Source organism: Triturus cristatus, chromosome 7 (assembly GCF_964204655.1).
Source record: "Triturus cristatus chromosome 7, aTriCri1.1, whole genome shotgun sequence".
NCBI lineage: Eukaryota > Metazoa > Chordata > Amphibia > Caudata > Salamandridae > Triturus > Triturus cristatus.
This window is the reverse complement of record NC_140590.1, coordinates 12,611,549-12,634,094: the sequence shown is the minus strand read 5'-3', so window position 1 is coordinate 12,634,094 and position 22,546 is coordinate 12,611,549. Positions and strand designations below refer to the sequence as shown.

The following is a 22,546-nucleotide window of genomic DNA, read 5'->3' as shown; positions in this document are numbered from 1 at the left end:
ATCAAGAGGGCATTGCAGTAATCCAGGCGGCTTATCACCAGTGTCTGAGCAAGTGTTTTACGCACGGTGAGATGAAGAAAAGGAAATACTTTGCGCGAGAGGCTTAGCATATGGAAGCAGGAACCTACAGTAGCTGTCACCTGATCTTTCATCGTAAGTGTCTGGTCCAGGCATATGCCCAGGTTCTTGACCACTTTCTTAGGGACAGAGGCAGCGCCTAGTTTGGGTGTCCATCACACTGGAGACCAGAGAAAAGGCGCTTTACCATAAAGCATGATTTCAGTTTTTCCAGCATTTAAATGTGGTAAAAACCGAGATCATACTTTTCCCTAAGGTACTTATGAGCTTACCTGTGGGCGGTCATTCAGATTCGTAATGGGACAAGATTCAAACCTGAAACCACTTCAACTTCGACCGTCTGGGCACCTTGGACCTTGCTGGAGCTCGCCTGGAACTGCACCAAGAAAGACTCCTGCTGCTCCTGGCCTCGCTGTTCTGCAAGCCTTCTTCGCCATCTGTGCCTGTGCTTCTTCCAGGTCCTCTCCATGCCTGTGGGCATCAAAGACTCCCAAAGCAATCTCATTTGGAGCGAAGGAGTCACTCCCCTGCATCTGCGGGCACCACAACAAAGCTGACCTGTCTGCTACTCCTGAGGTTCCACGGACCTCCAAAGGCTCAGCAACACAGTTACACAGTTGGTGGTTCTGCAATTCCCTTGAGGCCTGACCTGGCCTGTCAGCCAGTTTGAGGCCAGTATCCCTTGTCGGAACCACTGGAGTAGAACCCCTGTGCACCACATTGACGTGCCGTTGCCAAGGCTTTTTGGCCCTGTACTCCAAAGAAGATCCAGCCTCCGGCATCTCTTCCTGCCAAGATCTTCGTCCCCACCAGATCCTCTGCACCGTGCGTCTGCATCTTTGGTGTGCTGCTCCAGGTCCTCTTGTGACTCCTGTGCCTTTGACCTGTGGGTCCTCTTGAGGGTCTTCTCTTGCTTCAGTGGGCTCCCCTGCTTGCTCGGGCCTGCGCTGACTCTCCTGCACTTGGTGAGTCCCTTGGACCTTGCTGTTCCCAACATTGTACCTTTTTCATTTACCACGGCTGTTGCTGCTACAAGACTTGTTGGTGCTCCTGCCAGACACCGACCCCCTGGCTCTTGATTTCCGATGTGGGACAGCTTGTGAATGGCTCCTTGTCTTCCACAGTGTCGCCTGGTCCTCACAACTGCAGTGATAATGGCACTGTCTTCACTCCTGCATCTTCCGTCATCGATGGTCATTGCTTTTCCGTGCCTACTTGCCACCTGCGAGTGGCATAGACTCTGTCCCCTCTGCTTGCAGGTTCCTCTTGTCAAGAACCCACTCTTGGTTCCACCCGACTCTGCACCGTGTTCGCCAGCGGCATCTTTCCTGAAGTCCGCCGTTGTGGTCTATGGCAGTTTCCAACATCACTTCACACCTGTACACCAGCTTCCCTGGATTGAGTATCCTGGTTCCTGGGGTATCCACAGTTAAGGTGACTCGCCAACCTTCTGTCTTCTATGGAGTTTCTTCAGGGTCCGCTGTGAAGGGTCCTTCTTCTTGAAAACTGCAACTGCGACTTTCCTATTGACTTGTATTGAGTATGTGGCTGTACTTCCACTCAGCGCACAACCACCGTGGGGTTCTTAGGTACCTACCTTTGGTGGTTCCTTGTGTCCCCAGCTCTTCTGAGTCTTCTGGTCCAAGTTACAACCCCACGGGAGTTAATGTTCAGAACGACCAACCACAACATATAAGAACACAAAAAGAACCAATAGTGTTGCCGAGTGTATCTCCTATGCTGGCATGCTCCATAGCTGACAATGACGAGAGCGAATGGGCCACAGAAGATTTATCCCAAGTATCACCTGTCGACCAAGCTAAGCCCATTAGGACTCCACCAGCGGTACCCCTAGCCACAAACATACGATCAACACGAAATCCCATGCAGCCCCCACAAAATAAAAAACCCATTCATATTCATCTCCCTCCGGAATCCCAACTACACACCATAGTAATGATAGGTGTCCCGCAACTAGAAAAGGATAAGGCGGAGAGATATGGGGACTTGAAAAATAAAGTAAGTCACTGGTTAACCACGCATAGACCGCTCCCTAGACACATCAGTGGTAAAATTTTAAATGTCAGGAGGGTCGATTGGGTGGGCCACAGATTTAAATCTACCGATGGGGACTGCATTCTCGTTACTTTTTCTGATAACCGTGCAGTAAAGCACATTATTGGCTGGAAAGATGACACGATCAATAGTTTGATCCGCACTAAAGATTTAAGCTATTTTTATCCCTCAAGTGATCATGGCATTAATAAGTTGCCTATACACCCTATCATTGAGGAAGAAGAAAAGTATGTCATCTACAATTCACATTTTAATGGAGAAACACAGATGAAGTATTCTTATAATACAGGAACTCACAGACAGCATAGAAATGATATATTTGGGGGACCCAGAAATGTTAACCATCCAGTTGCTTATTATGAAAGAAGGGAGACCCCAGATGGCCCATATTGCTATCAAAATCATTTTCAATCAATACCTTCTAACACATATTACAATGTACCAACCTCAAATAGGTTTGATGTTTTTTACGAGCAAAATGGTCTGGAGGGGGTTGATTGACTGTATGCTGCAGCAGCAATGCCTACGCTTGCTGATTCCCCATTAAGTGATTTTAACCGCGATGCCATTATTTTTCATCCAAATAAAGAACTAGACAGCAATAATCCTGTAGAACCAGACACAGATCGTTTGTTACCCATGTCTGTATCCTTTGATTGTGAGCATCCTAATATTCTGCATCATCAGCCTGAAGCACTTAATGTTCACCTATCTAATGTAGAACCAAAATCCCCTGCAGTAGAAATTTCGGGATCTACTGTCAATGAACAACCAAACCAGTTATTAGAATTTACTAGTACCGAGGCTCCCATGAACACAGAGAATGATGATGCTTGTAAAATGAGTTTGGTTTCTTGGAACATTGCAGGCTTGGCAGATAAGATATGTGACCCTGCCTGGCTGGCATTTGTCAAAAAATATGCGATTATATGTCTCCAAGAAACATGGCTGGAAGAAAACATTGCCTTCATTGAAGGGTATCAAAGCTTCCTTAGGCCAGCATCCCCCTCTACTAGTGGCAGAGCAAAAGGGGGCCTGGCCATTTTTATAAACTTGGCCCTTTCTTGTGATATAACTAATCACCAATATGTAAATAGTAACTTTCAAGTGCTTGTACTGAAGAGAGGCAAAAATGCTTTGACTTTAGTCAATTTTTACAACGCCACATCTAGTCAAGGGGAATGTAACATACTGCTGTTGAATGAAATGTTGAAAGAAGGAACAGACATATTACCTTGTAAAGTATTGATTGTAGGTGACTTTAATGCACATCCATGCGGTAACCCTCGAGATACCCCAATGGGATCCCTTGGGTGTAACAGCATGGATGGTTTTCACTTTGATCATACCAGACGCGGCTCTCTTCTTAATGATCTACTCAATGAAAATAACTTGTTTGTAGCCATGTCTTTGGTCCCAGAATCCAAAGTTTTTGATGTTCCGACGTTCAAAGGGTCTCGTTACGGGTCTTTCATTGACCACATATTATTATCTGTTGACCTTGTTAATCAGACCTCCTGCTTTACTATTCACATGAATATTTACAGTGATCACAACCCCATTTCTATCAACTTGAATGGTGGTATATTTGAATTACGTAAACAATGTAAAGATAGGGGAATTTTACAATGTACAAATGGTAAACGTCGCTTGAAATGGCATAGGGTAAATCAAGAAAATCTTTACAACGATATTAACAAGTTATGTGGTGAGGAATTAGTGACCTGTGTCTCAACTTCTATGTCCCCAAAGCAAATTTTAGCCACTTTTGAAGGTGTAGCGTTAACAGTAAGCTCTATGTTATTAGTTCCAGTGAATGGGCAAGTTGATAGTCACCCTAAATGGTTTGATCACGCATGCTCTGTGGCAAGCAGAGATCTAAGAAAGGCGTTAAAAATCAAACCTAGAGATCTAGGCGAAATCAGGATCCTCCGCTACATTTATAAAAAAACATTAGATAAGCGGAAAAAGGAAATTAAGGCCAGTATTTGGGAGTCCCTGCTCGACCCAGCTGTCCTGGGAAATAGCAGCAAATTTTGGGAGATTGTCAACAAACCTCTGTTTGACAACCCAAGTGATACTGCAATAGGCACAAACATCCCAGAGGCAGACTGGGTGTCCCATTTTAGTGCAATTTTTAAAAGCCATGATCAATTTTCAGATCATGACTTTTTAATCCCATTGGAGAAGCCTCCCTGTTTCTCAGTCAACGAAGTATAAAAGGCAATCCAAGGCTTAACTAGCAATAAGGCACCTGGTCCGGATGGCCTACCTCCGGATCTTTTTAAATCTTGTATTCGGTTATGGGCTCCTATCCTTACGAATGTAATAAATGCAGCTGCAATTTCTGGGTGCCCAAAATCCTGGGGACAATCAACTATCGTCCCTGTGTTCAAAAAGGGTGATCGTGGTAGCCCGTTATGCTACAGGCCAATATCCTTAATTAACTCCGTAGCAAAAGTGGTAGGGGGTGTGATTTTGAATAGACTTACAATATGGGCAAACGAGAAAAATATTCTATCTTCAATACAATACGGCTTCAGACCTGGCCACTCAACAGTAACCCAGTGTCTGAACCTGTATTTAATTGTAAGCAAATACACTCTAGCTCGCCAGGGAACCATACACATGGCCTTCATGGACCTATCGTCCGCATTTGATTGTGTGGACAGAGGTAAATTATGGGGCATTATGTTAAAAATGGGCATTGATCAGAACTTAGTTCATGTCCTGATCGATCTGCACTCAGATACAAGAGCCAACGTCCGTTACTCACAAGACCTGAAGGTGACAGGGGACATCAGAATAAATAGGGGCGTCCGCCAAGGATGTATTTTAGCACCATTTCTCTTCAATTTGTACATAAATGAGCTGGAGGACTGTTTGTTGAGAACAGGTGCAGACTACCCCTATGTAGGTAGAAAAGGTATCCCAGTCTTACTCTATGCGGACGACGCTGTCCTCATCTCAAGGACCGCAATTGGTCTTCAGAAACTTCTGAATTCTTTTTATGAATTCATGGAGTTCAGAGGCTTAAGTATCAATAACTCAAAGTCCTATACTATGAAAATAGGCCAGGGGTCGCGTAAACCTAACTCTTTTCATACAAATGGGGAAAGAATTCCAAATTCCAAAACCTTCTCATACCTCGGGGTCCTCCTCGACGACCAACTAGAGTGGGGCCCAGCTGTTGCTAAAAAGAAGGGCGAAGTAATACGTGTCAATGCAGCAATACTTGGCTTTGCAAGAAAAATGGGCAATAGTCCGGTGGCCGCCTTGCTCAAACTATATCAAGCCAAAAGTGTCGCCATCGCCTGCTATGGCAGTGAGATATGGGGCTACTGCCAAACACGAGCCCTAGAGGTTGCAGAAAATAACTTCTTAAAGAAGGTATTGAGGCTGCCAAGGGGCACCGGAAATTTCTCGGTACACGAGGAATTAGGTGTATCATTCCTGAGTGACAGAATAGCAGCAAATCCCCTATTATGTTGGCTAAACTCCTGGCTAAACGACGATATACCTCTCACTCATGCTATATTAGAAGAAGCCCTAACCTGGGAAGGTAGGTTTAAGGTTCCGTGGCTGAGGTACATTAACGACCGCCTCACTGAAATGGGACGGCTGGATTTGTTCTCATCCCCAAATTCTATAACCAAAGCTGATGTAATTTTTGTGAAAAAGACATTTATGTCTACTAGGTATCTTGCCCGGGAGGAGGGCGAGCTGATGAAAGACAGTGTAAGGAAACACGCCCTACTTAAAACATGTCCTCAAATGGAACCATATCTATCCTGGCCTATGTCTGGGTATGAACGCTATCTCCTGACAAGGTTCCGTTTTGACTTATTTCATCTCCTGTTGGCAACACCAAGAGGAGCCCACCGAGGTCAAGTGTTACCTGCTTGCGGCTGCGACGGGAAGTCTCCGCAAGATTTGGCACACTTCTTATTTGTTTGTCCTTATTATTTAGTACCTCGGAAGTTGTATTTGAAGCCTTGTTTAAAGGATCTACTATTTACCCAGATCAAACCAGCACTTTATTACCTCCAACTCCTGAATTGTGACTGTACTTTGTTTATATGTAGCTTTTTGAAACTCGCTATTATTTTCAGGAAAAGTATGGAAGGTTAATTATGCTGCTACTATCGTTGTACTTTTATCCCTTTTTAACTTTGTATAACTATTTATATTTTTAACTTGTTGCATTTTATGTGTTATTCTGGTTCTACAATACCCTCGCACATTATTTTGCGTCTCATAGATGAAATGGATGGTTTTCTTTTATTTTATACCAATGGAATATGTTATGTCTGTATGTTTTAAAATGTACTTTTATGAATGTAATGTTTTACATTCGAATAAAGATATTTGACTGACTGACTGACACTTCTTTAGTATATGGTTTGGTCTCCCCCTGGAGACCACTGTGTATTAGTGCTTGCTTACCTATTTACATTTGAAGTGTTCAGTTTATTTGTGTGTATATCTCCAGGTAGGAGATATATGAATGTGTTAGTGAGTGTGTATAGTAAACAGACTTATTTTTAAGCCTGGGTGGAGTTCGCAGAGTTCCGCATAGGAACTCCGCGAAGTGTAAAAAAACTCTGCAGCGCTACGCGGAACTCCCCGAGCAGTGGAGTGCGTTATATAAATGTCGTTTGCTGTGATATTCAGTACCAAGTGCACTGCTTGTCCACACTGTGCAGTCATCGTGAACAGCACCGGGTACAGCGCATGCGGGTGCTGCTTCCTTTCTGCCGCTTGAGTAGATTTTTACTCAAGCAGCAGCTATCTCTACACGAACCGACGGTTTTTCAACACGAGCGGTCGCGAGCATACGCTACCACTCGCAATGAGAAATCTGACCTCCCGCGTGAGAAACATTGCCCGAAGGTTGATTTTCCATGCTCGCCAACTTGATGTTGACAATCGCAAACGAGGAAAAATCTGACTGATAGGTGGATTGTCCTCGCTTGCACTCGCCAACATGACATTGAAAAACGCGAGCGAGGTAAAAAACTCTGCTCCCTAACGCGAAGCAGTATTTTTCATAACGCCACGATCTCCGATTAATGCGGAATGCGGAAAACTCTGCGAGCGGAGCGGAGTTCACCGCCCAGACTTACTTATTTTTAGAACTACACTGTGCGATTCTTTTTCGTTTAATCTGCAGTACATGATTAAATCTGGTTAAACAATTTGCTTAACACTCCTTCTGGACTAATCCTGAAGGCTGCTCTCTCCAGCTACCACTTAGAGAGCGATCTAAGGTTGTCTAAGACCACTAAAATCACCATAAGGGTGCTACACTTACATAAGAGGGCACCATATACTAAGCCAGCCTCCTACACCCATCTCCTATCTTTAAACAGAGAAGTCTCTAGGAGTCTGCCATCTCCTCTCTTTACAAAGAGGGGTCTCCAGGGGTGGCCCATCTCCTCTTTTTACACAGAGGGGTTTCTGGGAGGGGCCCCATCTCCTCTCTTTACACTGAGGGATCTCCAGGGGTGGCCCATCTCCTCTCTTTACACAGAGGGGTCTCTAGGAGTGTCCCGTCTCCTCTCTTTACACTGAGGGATCTCCAGGGGTGGCCCATCTGCCGTCTTTACAAAGAGGAGTCTCCAGGAGTGGCCCCATCGCCTCTCTTTACACTGAGGAGTCTCCAGGAGTGGCCCCATCTCCTCTCTTTACACTGAGGAGTCTCCAGGAGTGGCCCCATCTCCTCTCTTTACACTGAGGAGTCTCCAGGAGTGGCCCCATCTCCTCTCTTTACAAAGAGGAGTCTCCAGGAGTGGCCCCATCTCCTCTCTTTACACTGAGGAGTCTCCAGGAGTGGCCCCATCTCCTCTCTTTACACTGAGGGACCTCCAGGGGTGGCCCATCTGCTGTCTTTACAACGAGGGGTCTCCAAGAGTGGCCCATCTCCTCTCTTTACACTGAGGAGTCTCCAGGAGTGGCCCCATCTCCTCTCTTTACACTGAGGGATCTCCAGGGGTGGCCCTTCTCCTCTCTTTACACAGAGGGGTCTCTAGGAGTGTCCCGTCTCGTCTCTTTACACTGAGGAGTCTCCAGGAGTGGCCCCATCTCCTCTCTTTACACAGAGGGGTCTCCAGGAGTGGCCCCATCTCCTCTCTTTACACAGAGGGGTCTCTAGGAGTGTCCCGTCTCCTCTCTTTACACTGAGGAGTCTCCAGGAGTGGCCCCATCTCCTCTCTTTACACTGAGGGATCTCCAGGGGTGGCCCATCTCCTCTCTTTACACAGAGGGGTCTCTAGGAGTGTCCCGTCTCGTCTCTTTACACTGAGGGACCTCCAGGGGTGGCCCATCTGCCGTCTTTACAAAGAGGAGTCTCCAGGAGTGGCCCCATCTCCTCTCTTTACACTGAGGAGTCTCCAGGAGTGGCCCCATCTCCTCTCTTTACACTGAGGAGTCTCCAGGAGTGGCCCCATCTCCTCTCTTTACACTGAGGAGTCTCCAGGAGTGGCCCCATCTCCTCTCTTTACACAGAGGGGTCTCCAGGAGTGGCCCCGTCTCCTCTCTTTACACAGAGGGGTCTCCAGGAGTGGCCCATCTCCTCTCTTTACACAGAGGGGTCTCCAGGAGTGGCCCCATCTCCTCTCTTTACAAAGAGGAGTCTCCAGGAGTGGCCCCATCTCCTCTCTTTACACAGAGGGGTCTCCAGGAGTGGCCCATCTCCTCTCTTTACACAGAGGGGTCTCCAGGAGTGGCCCATCTCCTCTCTTTACACAGAGGGGTCTCCAGGAGTGGCCCATCTCCTCTCTTTACAAAGAGGAGTCTCCAGGAGTGGCCCCATCTCCTCTCTTTACACAGAGGAGTCTCCAGGAGTGGCCCCATCTCCTCTCTTTACAAAGAGGAGTCTCCAGGAGTGGCCCCATCTCCTCTCTTTACACTGAGGGGTCTCCAGGAGTGGCCCCATCTCCTCTCTTTACACTGAGGAGTCTCCAGGAGTGGCCCCATCTCCTCTCTTTACACAGAGGGGTCTCCAGGAGTGGCCCCGTCTCCTCGGCCCCATCTCCTCTCTTTACAAAGAGGGGTCTCCAGGAGTGGCCCCCATCTCCTCTCTTTACAAAGAGGGGTCTCCAGGAGTGGCCCCATCTCCTCTCTTTACACAGAGGGGTCTCCAGGAGTGGCCCCATCTCCTCTCTTTACACAGAGGGGTCTCCAGGAGTGGCCCATCTCCTCTCTTTACACAGAGGGGTCTCCAGGAGTGGCCCCATCTCCTCTCTTTACACTGAGGAGTCTCCAGGAGTGGCCCCATCTCCTCTCTTTACAAAGAGTAGTCTCCAGGAGTGGCCCCATCTCCTCTCTTTACACTGAGGAGTCTCCAGGAGTGGCCCCATCTCCTCTCTTTACACTGAGGAGTCTCCAGGAGTGGCCCCATCTCCTCTCTTTACACTGAGGAGTCTCCAGGAGTGGCCCCATCTCCTCTCTTTACACAGAGGGGTCTCCAGGAGTGGCCCCATCTCCTCTCTTTACACAGAGGGGTCTCTAGGAGTGTCCCGTCTCCTCTCTTTACACTGAGGGATCTCCAGGAGTGGCCCATCTCCTCTCTTTACACAGAGGGGTCTCCAGGAGTGGCCCATCTCCTCTCTTTACACAGAGGGGTCTCCAGGAGTGGCCCCATCTCCTCTCTTTACACTGAGGAGTCTCCAGGAGTGGCCCCATCTCCTCTCTTTACAAAGAGGAGTCTCCAGGAGTGGCCCCATCTCCTCTCTTTACACTGAGGAGTCTCCAGGAGTGGCCCCATCTCCTCTCTTTACACTGAGGAGTCTCCAGGAGTGGCCCCATCTCCTCTCTTTACACTGAGGAGTCTCCAGGAGTGGCCCCATCTCCTCTCTTTACACAGAGGGGTCTCCAGGAGTGGCCCCATCTCCTCTCTTTACACAGAGGGGTCTCTAGGAGTGTCCCGTCTCCTCTCTTTACACTGAGGGATCTCCAGGGGTGGCCCATCTGCCGTCTTTACACTGAGGAGTCTCCAGGAGTGGCCCCATCTCCTCTCTTTACACAGAGGGGTCTCCAGGAGTGGCCCGTCTCCTCTCTTTACACAGAGGGGTTTCTGGGAGTGGCCCCCCTCTTCTCTTTACAAAGAGGGGCTTCTAGGAGTGGGCCACCTCCTCTGTCTACTAAGAGGTGTGTCTAGGAGTGGCCCATCTCCTGTCTTTACACTGGGCTGTAAGGTAGGTTCTTCACTGTCTCCACATCTGAGTAACAACCATGGCAGTGCATCACCGGACAGCACCTCCCCTGCTGAGGATTCCACAATGAACTAAGATCGTGTGACATCGACAGAAGTCCCTGGAAGGTTTGGCTCGCTGTGGCTTAGCTCGATGTGGGCTTGTCCACCAGGAGTAGATTGAGCTAAGCTAAGACACAGCCAGACATCTGAGCCTCAAAGAGATACCGGCATGCAGACACACACGGACATTTACAAATTTACAGATACACACAGACACATACATTCACACGGAAACACAGACAGACAATACGCTCACAGACATACAGATATGCAGACACACTGTAAAATACTGCCTCTCTGTACAGTGCACTAAAATGAAATGCAGTATGGAGAGAGGGTGAGAAACCCCCAGAGGCAGATAGAGCCAACAAGTAGAGAATACTAACTTTCTTTTTGTGGCAGTGTGGGCCAGCAGTCAGGCTTATCAGAGGACGGTGGAAAACATTTGTTGTACTCACAGAGGCAATAAATGAGACACACACTCAAGAATAAATCCGAGACGAATTTTTAATAAAAATATTTTTTATATTTGTTTTGAGAAGCAAGAATTCAAATCAGAAAAATATTTTATACATTGTAGACTCAGTGACAGAGAGAAAACGCAGTGCACTTCAAAGTATACATTATTTTCAGTATCTAGGCACTTGGAGGTCAATACCGTGAGATTTTTACCATCACAGTCGTCGGCGAAGCAATGGGAGCGTAGAGCTTGAATAGAGCTCAGGAGACTGCCAATAAAGTTACTGTCGTGGTCCCCGGCAGCAGATCTCTGTAGGTCTTTGGATACCGAACACCACCACCACAGCGGTCGCTGGAAGGATGTGGAGATTTATATTGGAGGACCCCCGACTCAGATACCCTCATGGACACTGGAAGGAGGACTCCGCCATGGTGATTTGAAGTTCACCAGCAGCGGGCAGACCACAGGTGTGCTGCAGAACCGGGTAGGTGGTCATGCCAACATTGCTGCAGTACATTGACGAGGTCACAGGCAAGAGGGTACGGGCTCTCAGGAAAGGAGCTGTTTCATGCATCGGTCGCTATGCTGAGAGGACCCCTCACTGTGATGGAGGCATACAGGGGTCGGTTCCACCGAACCGGTGAACCAACAGGCCTGGGAAGTTGCAACATTTATTTTCAGTGGTGAGTCACTTCAACACTGTATGTGCCGGTCCTCAACAACAGTGGTGTTCTTTACCGCCAAGAGTGAAGCAGGGCTGGGGGCTCGCCATCGTCTTCAAACAGCAGAGGTTTAAGGGTGGCATGTCCCGTGAAGCTTCCACTTCTGCAGAGGAAGATCCTGCAGGGGGAAAGTTTTCACCACCTCAGCCCAGATGGGGCAATGTCTTTGGATCCAGAGAGCACTGGCTCTCTACCCAGGGGTCCAGAAACATGTCTGGTGATGGCAGGCTAGCTAAAACTAGGAAGGGACCTCACCAGTGGTTGGTAACATTTGGGGGGACCCTCCAAAGTGTCTCTTGTGTGAATGTATTAATAAACCCAATACTACCATCAGCAATGATTTATTAAGACAAGATGTCTGGTAGCAAACTACATAGAAATCAGTAAAGCCATCATGGGGCTAGGAAACCAGTATCCAGCCCATCTACTCTTTATGGCTTCCCTGTGCACGTACAACACCAAGAATGGATTTTATCGTAGGCACCGTCTGCTCATGCTGATAGGCCCTCACATAGGATGTAGTACACCCTGCCTTAGGGCTAAAGGCTTGCAGTAGTGGTTTACGTACCTATTTCTTGTGTAGTGCAGGGTTGGCATACCACACATGGCTGTGCGCCAAGTCGACTCTTTGGTTTGTCCTGCACCTGGACACGCAGTCTGCAGTAAGAGCACCGCCTGGTCTGGGTGAGGGGGCCCTAGGGGACCTTCCTCCATCCTCATGCCCTGGGTACTGGGGGTACCATTTACTGGGACTTACAGAGGCAACAGAAGTTGTGCCAATCGTAGTACAGTTTTAGGGAAGGAGATCTGGTACTGGGAACCTGGATAGCTGGAACTCAGTGGACTTACAGTGCGAAATCACAGACATCAGGCAAAAACTGGGGGGTAACCATGTCAAAAGAGACACTTTACTACACAGTCTCACACACACACACACACACACACACACACACACACACACACACACACGTGCAAATACACATACAGCCACAGAGACACAGATATACATGCACACATAGGCATACTAACAGACAGAAACATGCACACATTCACATAGACATGCTGATACACATAGGCACACTCAGCTACACATAAACAGAGACACACATACACAGATATGCGCAGATCCACATGCAGGCACACAGACGGCCACACAGACAGACACGTATACACAGCACACTAGAAGACATACACATAGGCACAGCCATGAATATTTCAGTACTTGACTCTTTGCCTTTTCTATTCCATCAGCCCTGGAAGTCGTTGCTCAAGAACTGGACCAGTCTGGCAGTCACACACCCCGGGTACATGGCCTTCCTGACGTATGACGAGGTGAAAGCACGGCTCCAGTGCTACAGCAACAAACCTGGCAGGTGAGGGCTTACTAGCTGCGGCTACTAGCGGTTACTGGAGGAGAAAGCGAGGTTCCTGGAGTGATCGTGAGGTCACTGGTGGGTAACAAGAGGCCACTGATGTGTTGTGAGTGTCGCCTTTGACACTATCCCACCACACATTTTTACAGCAGCTTATGCTCGGAGGCATCTTGGGAATCACTAGGCCGCCTAGATTCATTGGTGACGTTCAGGACCCAGGCTGGTCAGCTCTTATGAGATCACTCAACGTCTCACATGCAGCATCATCTGCTGCATCATTTAATGTTTGGCCAAGCTTGTTCAGTCTGTTGGGTTTGGACTGGTATCATACGATATCCAGTTTATTATGTCTTTTAATGAGGACTCAGACGCTGTGGCCAACAGATGTAAGAAATGTATGTTTGAGGTCAAGAACGAGCACCTCTGTCTTCTCTGAGTTGAGCTTAAAACAGCTGTTGCTCATCCAGGCTGCGACGTCTTTCATACCTTCCTGGAAGCTGAGTCTGGTGCCTTCGGGGTTCTTCATGAGGGAGAGGATGAGCTGGGTGTCATCGGCGTAGGATAATATGCTGTTTCCGTGCTCTCTGACGATGGCAGTGAATGTGGCCATGGAGATGTTGAAGAGCTTGAGGGTGAGTGATGATCTTTGGGGTACTCCACAGTTGGTCTCTGTGGGTTCGGAGAGGAAGGGTGGGAGTCTGGTCCTTTGTGTTCTGCTGACGAGAAAGAAGCGGATCCAGTCAAGGGCAGTTCCCCGTATGCAGGCGTCATGGAATCTTGCTGCAAGAGTGCGGTGGGAGACAGTGTCGAAGGCTGCTGAGAGGTCTAGCAGGATGAGGATGACAGTGTAGCGCTGGTCGAGTAGCAAGAGGATGTCATCAGTGGCGGGGAGAGGATGTTCTCGGTGCTGTAGTTGTTGTAGAATCCGAACTGGGAGGAGTCGAGGATGGCGTTCTCTTCAATGAAGGTGGTCAGCTGGGCGTTGAGGAATTTATAGGTGACTTTGGCTGCGAAGGGAAGGACGGAGATGGGCTGGTAGTTTTTCAGGTCCGTCGGATCAGCTGAGGGTTTCTTGAGGAGGGGTTGATGGTGCAGCGTAGTTTGGGTGCAATGGTGTTGGTGGCTCTGTGGAAGATGTGAGGTGGGCAGGGGTCCATGGGGGCTCCTGAGTGAGTGTTCTTCATGGTTGTGGTTGTATCTTGGGTGGTGACCGGGATCCAGGCGTGGATGGTGGGCTGGCTGTCGTTGCTGGAGGGGAGGGTGGTTTCTGGAGTCTGTTCGCTGAAGTTGTTATAGAGGGCCTTGATTTTAAGGTGGAAGTAGGAGCTGAGCTTGTTGCAGAGGTCCTGGGACAATGTGATGTCTGTGGCTTCGCTGGGGGGTTTGGTGAACCGCTGGATGATGTTGAACAGTTCCTTTGAGTTGCTGGCATTGGTGAGGATTTTGTTCCGGATGAAGGTCCTCTTGGTGGCTCTTATGAGTTGGTGGTGTTATGTCACAGCGTGCTAGAAGGTGGTCTGGTCTTCGGTTGTTAGGCTGTTTCTCCATCGTTTCGCGAGACGTCTGGAGGAGTGTCTGGGACCTTTGTGGTGTCGATGTCTATCTGTGGGATCGATATGGGTTTTCCTGTTCACATGATTGTCCAAGGGCTATGTGTCCCCCGCCCATGATCTGTCAATCAGTTGCTTGAGGCTTAGGTCATAGGGCCTGCCTGACCACGTATTTCTGACTTGGGGTTGGAGGGGGGTTGACATCAGGCAAATTCAACAACAGTGATGCCAAATGGTTTTTATACGTACATATAACATGGTGTACATCGACATTGTATTTTTCAATATTAACAGTTTGTTTGGCTGAAGCCAGTCCAGCCCCCTTCCCTCTTCTGTTGGACTCCTTGTTCTGCTCTTGGTTTGCACTAATTGTAAACATACAAGGCCTCGGAGAAGCGTGGAGAGAAGCCCATGGGGCTGCAAGGCATTTAAAGTCAGGCATTTAAAGTCAGGCATTTAAAGTCAGGCATTTAAAGTCAGGCATTTAAAGTCAGGCATTTATGAAAAGATAAGGTCTTTGTTATATGATAACATCTTGATGTTCCCTCTTTCTCTCACTCCTTCTTTACTACCTTAAACATTATCACAAAGCTCCCCAATACCATTGTTTCTCCCTACATCTATCTTTTTGACATTTTTAAATTACTTCCTCATTCTCTTTTTATAATAATGTTTAGTTTTCCCCCCAGTTTTTTTAACTTCTACTTCATTCCTTCCTTCATTTTCTGTCTATGCCTCTCATATCCTTTCTTCCATCCCTATGAATTTATTTTCTATTTCTTTTTCTCTGTTTCCTCTCCACATTTACAATTCCCTCTTTCCCATCTTTCCTTACCTTTCTATTATCTTTCCGCTAACCCTTTTTTCTTTTTTCTTCTTCCTTTTCTTACACTACCATTTGTCTTCCATTCCTTCCACTCCCTCACATTTCTTTTTTGTCGCAGTTATATTTTCAGGCTGAGCTGCACACGGCTCGGACAGTGGGCCATTGGCTATGTCAACCAAGATGGCAGCATCCTGCAGACCATCCCACAGAACACGCCCCTCTTCCAGTCCTTGATGGAAGGCGAGAGACAGGGATTGTAAGTAGAATATCTTAGGATGCTTCAATATATCTCAAGGGGACCTGGAGACAGGAAGTGACCTGTCTGCCACCACAACACAACATGGTGTTTACGAGCCCTTTATGTAAAGGAAGAGAGGTCCCCCTGCTAGTAAATACAGTGCATAAGGCATTGTAAGTATAATCACTGTCTGCAAAAATTGAGAGAAATTTGACAATTTCAATGAAAAGCCACTGAAAGAAATTCTTTGTACATTCATCGTATTTATTTATTATTAATGTCACCAGGTTTTCTGAAGGAACCTTATTAGTTCAATTGATGTGTTCTGTAGATTCATGAGAGGGTATGCTTGATTAGATAAAAGGAGAGGCGTGATGTGAATTGTTAAGATGTATTTCAGATAATTGTATTGTATATATTTTAACATTATGAAAAGAATTGAACATCAAATAAATAGAATTTATAGTGTAATACCCCCTGTCATTGTATTTTGTGCCCTCTATGTTATGGTACGGCACTATAGATTTAGATGTGTTTCTGTTGAATGCTAAGTTGCCTAAGATTTCGAAGACATGAACACACAAGCCCTTTCACATGCCACATTTATTTACCTCCAGTAGCCCTGAGAATGTTGACGTCACCCCTGTGTACCACAATAGCACAGCATTCTGGTCTCATCCATGGGCCCCAGACTCCCGCGATAGTTCTTAGTGATGGGGAGGTCACCACTCTATGCCACCATAACAGGTATGTCAGTGCCTCTTACAAAGGCCTTCTCAATCAGTCCAAGAAGCCTCATAGATGGAAGGTAACCCCAGTGTAAACCCAAACCAAACTAGGTCCATGTGTTGACTACAAGATGCTTCAAGGGGTCTTGGAGATGGGAGGTGACCCCTGTGTAACACCACACCATCATATGTCCAAGTCTCTACCAGTCGCTACTTCAAGGGGTCTTGGAGATGGAAGGGACCCCTGTGCAACCCCAAGCCATAATATGTCCAAGTCTGTAAAAGACACTGCTTCAAGGGGTCTAGAAGATGGGAGGTGACCCTTGGAGATGGAGATGACTCCTGTGTAACACCACACTATCATAGTTCCAAGTCTCTACCAAGACGCTACTTAAAGGGGTCTTGGAGATATGAGGTGACCCCTGTGTAACACCACACCATTATTTCCATCATATGTCCAAATCTCTACTGTTGTGTAGTTCCTATAAACCTATATAGGACCTGCGTGTTTAGACAACATACACTATAGGATTGGTGTCCATACTGATTCTAGACACCCCCACTGGCTATGTTAGCCTGTGAACCAACTAGCTCACAGTGCCGCTAGAAACCCCTCTTACCAAGGAGAGAACAGTTCTTGGCAACTATCGAACATGACCACCCTGACCCCTCAGAATCGTTGAAACAATGCAAACCTTTTCGCTCAGTCACTCGTGCTCAGTTTGTCTCAGAGAGATAAATAGAATAAACTGTGGGGATGTTTTACAATAAGCATTTATTGAACCAGCGTCATTATAGTGTAAAAAAGGTGTGCTGAAACAACCATTTAGAAACAGATATAAATGATTATAAGCACTAACAGAGTAAATGGGTGGTAGATTTCTATCATTGTGCTAAAACAATGAATACAGGCAGGTATAAAAATACATGACAGTAATAATGCACACTCCTACAATGCAACCCTAACTAGATGTAGGTAAGTGTACCTAGCATGTATGTAGGTGTAAAGCCAAGAATCCCTCTAGAATAAAGTCAACCCCGTTATCTGAAGTGAGAGATTGTGGGACCCCGTCTTGGTCTCGAGATGTCAGACCGCTGCGAGCTGGAGTGTCTGCGTGCAGGAACCTCATTGTCTCGCGTCAGTGTGTCGGCATGAAAGTTCTTTTTTCCTCTAACTACCTCAGCAAGGTCTGGTGTTTATATACCCAAAGTGGTACCCTCTGGGGTTCTACTTTGCTGTGTCATGTCGGAATTAGGATGATGGCAGGAATGAGTTATTATGCAGGAGATCGTAGTCCTGCTGAGTTTCCAAGAATCCTCATGCATAATGGATGAGGCTAGTTTTCAGGCAAAACCCTACGTCCTCTAAGCAGTCCCGTAACTAGGTAAAAGGTCAGACTCAAGAACTGTTATGTAGTGTAATGGTAGGGGAGAATATAGATGAAAGGTTAGGTGACTACCTGAGCCTATATTGAGGTACCTAAATGAAATATAACACCCACTCCTCATCGACTGGACAACATACTAAAATTTTATTGATGTACAGGCTAGGTGTTGTATGCAAATAACTTCTAAGTCCATAAAAATAGTACTTTAAAAATTGAAAAATGCTAACAAAACATAAATTGCAGGCAATAGAAGTCTGTACTAAACTATGTTTGTATATATAGTTCAAACAATGAGTGACAAAGCCATGCAGTTTAGAAAAAAGTGTTTTTTGTTTAAAATTCCAAATGTGGTTGTTTTTGAAAAAGCCAATTTTTTCCCAGCACACGATGAGCCAAATGTTTATGTGTCCTGGTTGGGAGACGCAACATCACTGTTGCCTGCAATCGACGACGACGGTCCCTGCAACACCTTGCAGATCAGGTCAATCGAGCACAGATGTTCCTCCGCATTCTCCACAGCCGCTGCTGGGGATGCCTGTGTGCCATCCAAGGCCTGACTATTTGTTAAGGAGCCTATATCCTTTCCGACAGGAGCTGAAGCATCCTGTGGTGGCTCTAAGAATACAGACATCAACATTGGAATATGCTGAGGACACAGCAGTACATGGGCCGTTATCGGGTCCAGTAAAGCATCCACGTCTGGTGGCGCAACTGATGGAAATGTTAGACAGAGATCCAACACAAATTTTTGACTGCAGAACAGGCATCGGAGTACAGGCAGAATACAGTCAATCCAGACTGGTCTAAATGATAGGAACCAAGATTCACGTAGTTCGCGAAGCGGAGGTGTGCCCAGATGGAGTACCATGCGATCAGGTATCTGAGCTCCAAGAGCGTTTTTTCCATCTCCTTGGTGACTGGGACGTCCATTGCATAGCAGAAAAATGACAATCAGGATACCTGCTATTAGGAACAGGATCAGCGGAAGACCTCCAAAAATGCTTCCAAATACGGAGTTTATGAAGTTGGAAATAACTCCGAGGATTGTCTGAAAGGTGCTTAACAGTCCAGAACTTATGTTCTTAAATAGGTGTACTATACCCGTTGTATCAGACATGTTAAAGATACATTGTACCAGAGCTTACAGTGACAAGATATGCGATACCCTGGAGCATCCCACAACAACCTTGATCATTCAGCATCAAGTAACTCCCATTTGAAAGCAACTTGAACACCGGATTAAACACGGCAGCTGGGGACCCTTTCAAGTGACAGGATAAGTTAGCAACCTAACCATTACAGGCCCCGGGAAGCATGATATCCTAGCATTTGAGAGATTCACTTAAAGAGTTCTTGCAGTTGGTACTGCTTAGAAACACTTCCATGTCCCCACTCCTGCATCGAAATCTGTACAGCAATTCCCAATATTCCTTGATGAATTCCCTATCCATCGCTTCATATCCGCCTGCCTGTTGTTGTTCTAGGCATTACTGAAAATGGAAAGTTGTGACCAGTAGTGTTATATGGCCATGGATTAACCATTCTGTGGATGGTGACTCTGCCACAGTTAAAGGTAACTTGTCTAGTTTTTCAATACGCATCATTGTATATTTTGCTCCCCTTTGTGCCATTGTTATTTGCTTCTCAGTTAGATTGTATGCAGAAAATAGGAACCTACTGTTGAAAAATCGGCAAGGCACATAACCAGCGCGCAATGATTGCAGCGTCCAGCTTAATAACATAAAAGAACATAGCTGGGATTGTCCGTGCTGTAGTATGGACAAGTCCTGTTCTAGTACTCTAGTTCTAGTAGCAGAAGATACAATGTTGCCCAGTGAATAAATCCTGGATGTTAATGTAGTCTTACCATTGCCAACTACAGCTAACGCCTTTTCTAGGTTAATTCTATGTATTTCACAAAGTCTCTCCGCAGCTTCTTGTTGAGAGATTTTTCAGTTTTCATTATAGACAGTGTAATAGAAACATTCCTGACATGGCTTTCGGGGACTTAATAAAAAATCTCTTAGATCCAGCACTGTAGGATGTCACTACCCCCAGATGTTCTCTTTGCACATAACGTTTGTCCGGCCTATGGATGCTAAACCCTTTGGTTTTACCCTTGTATCTTGATTGACATCTGTTTGTGTCTGTGGGAAAAACTAACAATCCCTTCCAATTGGGGTCTGAAGTAATGTACTGCATGATGTCATCTATTGTATCCCCTTCACCTGATGTAAAATTGTTGTGTGAAGGTGTGGGAATCCAAAGCGTGTTCAAGTCCTTGTTCTTGGCCAGTCCAAGACAGAAAGTATGTTGCATAGTTTCATTCAGAAATATTATCTACTGTGGAATGAGGCACGGTCTAAAGAGTGCTTATGCTCCCTGGACTTGCCATTACTTAGAATCCCAGACGGATTTTGTCTATAGTGTCTTTCCATAAGTCGAAACTCTGTTCAGACAGTTGGGAAATGAAGGATGCAGAATATATCTGTTTGGTGTTAGTCAGCATATTTTTCTGTGCAGGTATAGGTGCAACCTTACGGTAGTATGAGGTCGGTCAGAAGTGTTAAACCCTGAAAAATAAGAACATTTCTGTGCAAATCTATTCAAACTACCTTTTGGTGGTGTTGGGCAATGTTCCCATTGGTGGTATGTGAAAACATTACTTGCGATACTGGATTTGTGTAAAAAGTGATGACCATAATGATGGTAACAGTACATAGTGTCAAAATCAGATGTGTCTTCTAACATTTCATTGCTTGAAAATGAAGCGGATTGTTATAAATCAGACAACATATTATTTACAGTCTCAAAATCCCAATCATCAGAAAATGTACTGGAGGTAATGATATCATTTAGAGAAATTTTAAATAAATGTGGTATTTTCAAAAGTTCAGAGGGACCAAATACATCATAATCTACCTTGTCCCAAACTATACCATCAGGAATTGGAACAGCTGTAATGTTCACGATGGGCAGGTCTATATGTTCACAATTAGATGATGTATGAGGTTTCAGGAACAAGTTCACATTTGATACTGCAGAGCATTCTGGGAGATATTTTCCATTTATGAGTAAGCAAAAAACGATCACTAGGCCAATTCAGAACAGAAAAAAACAATATGCCAGGTATTATCCAGAGCTGGAGCCAAGGTGATACTAAATACGTTTTTTTCAGAAAAGTGTAAAAGCACAAAGTTGTTGCTTATGGGAAACTGGAGCTGGCATTGTCTCAGATTGACTGGGATCAAGAGAGAAGGTGTCAAAATTGATGAAGTAGCCAGATGCCTTTTGATCTATTTTTGGTAGCTCGCAGGTTTTGTTGAGCTGGTGGGTGTCTCTTGTTGAGGCGTATCGATGTAGTCTTCAGTGGTATGCCTAATTGAAATTTGTCTTTCATTTGTGTTGTGATGTTCTGTGTCAACAGGGACGAGTTCCATTTCATTGCTGGAAATTCCATCATTTTGTATTGGCCACTCTTCAAATGTTATGAGACTTTATGACTGAACTTCCTGTATGGTAGCAAGAGTAGAGCGTCGGCTACCCAGGAGCCCACGAGGCCTACTATTCAATATCGGCCACATAGTGTGGTTTGATCAGATCAATGGAGATGAATCTCTTTCCTTTTTGCCGACAATAGGAGGAAGAAGAAGTACTGTCCTTGTTCCTTCGAGAGCCAGGACAGGTACAGGCTTTCTGTATGATGGTCCAAATTCTTTCTTGTCCTCGATCTTTTCTCTGACCAGATCTCCGACTTTTGGGATCCAGACAGGTCTTGCTGTGACTGATTTGACTTCCCCAGTGGCGGTGCGTTTTACCTGCACATTGCTTAGTAGTGCCCGGGTTTCATTCAGATCCTGTAAAACAGCCAAACATTTATTGATATCAAATGGTTTTAAAATCCACCACTGTGCTGTTGTAAATTGAAACAGTAATGTGATTAAGCATTTACTAAAGACATTAATCCTTTCCCTTCAGATCATGTTTTCTCCGTTATGTTGACTGAAGTTTGGACTCCATTTTGTACTGTCATGCTGCCACGTGTTCACCACGAGAAGAGTCCAACCTCTGTGTTAGTTGCTCTTGTAATCTGCCCAGTAACAGTCTATAAATAGCCCTTTTGTCTATCTGGCGCATGCCCAGACTTGACCACATCTGTTATCAGTTAGCCTTGCTTGACCATGTGTTCGCGGGCTCAAGGAGTGTGTTAGCTCCGCCCATGTATTGATTCAGTATCGAAAATGACCATAAATGGTAATGTTCTTTGGTCTCATGTTGTATCCACCCACTTATGAGCCCCTCTATTGTGTATAAAAGGGGACCATGTACGCAAGTTCTTTGTGCTACTCTATGCAATACTGAAGAGCGTTGTGTGGATTGTAGGACCACCCTTAAGGGTTAATAAATGCTGTTTTGTACTTTGCAGTTTCCGTGCCAACTTCCTTATAGATTCCATTACAGGAGATTGCATCACTGTCTTGAACATTGATGGATTGAATAATAGTACCTTCCTAGCGTCCCATAATACCTACTTTGTGTGTGGAAATAAAGGTTATTACCGTTTGCCGGCTGGGTGGTCTGGGGTATGCTATGTATCATTCCTATTACCTCCTGTATTCCTAGCACCCGCATCTTATCATAAAGATTTGAAATTGTTGAATAATGTGACTGTAAATAGGTATAAACGCACTCTATCGATTGATGATGTGGATCAGACTGATACCAGCTTGCAGCAGTATATTGATTTTAACTTAGGACTGTTTTTCTTTGTTGGAGCCGCTTTGAATAGTAGGAAGATCCGAAGATTAACAAGAGTGGTAGAAGCTGTGACAAATCAAACTGCTGCTGCT

General features: G+C 45.9%; 1 protein-coding gene across 4 annotated transcripts in view; it reads left to right on the top strand.

The window, feature by feature from the left end:
* Window positions 1-22,546, top strand: part of LOC146808685 (E3 ubiquitin-protein ligase CBL-like) — a 417,764-nt gene that overhangs the window by 168,325 nt on the left and 226,893 nt on the right. For all 4 annotated transcript variants that reach the window (XM_085615485.1, XM_085615487.1, XM_085615486.1 and 1 more), the window contains exons 4-5: window positions 12,845-12,966; window positions 15,461-15,598. In XM_085615485.1, coding sequence (XP_085471611.1) covers window positions 12,845-12,966; window positions 15,461-15,598 — 260 coding nt within the window. The remainder of the gene's footprint in view (window positions 1-12,844; window positions 12,967-15,460; window positions 15,599-22,546) is intronic.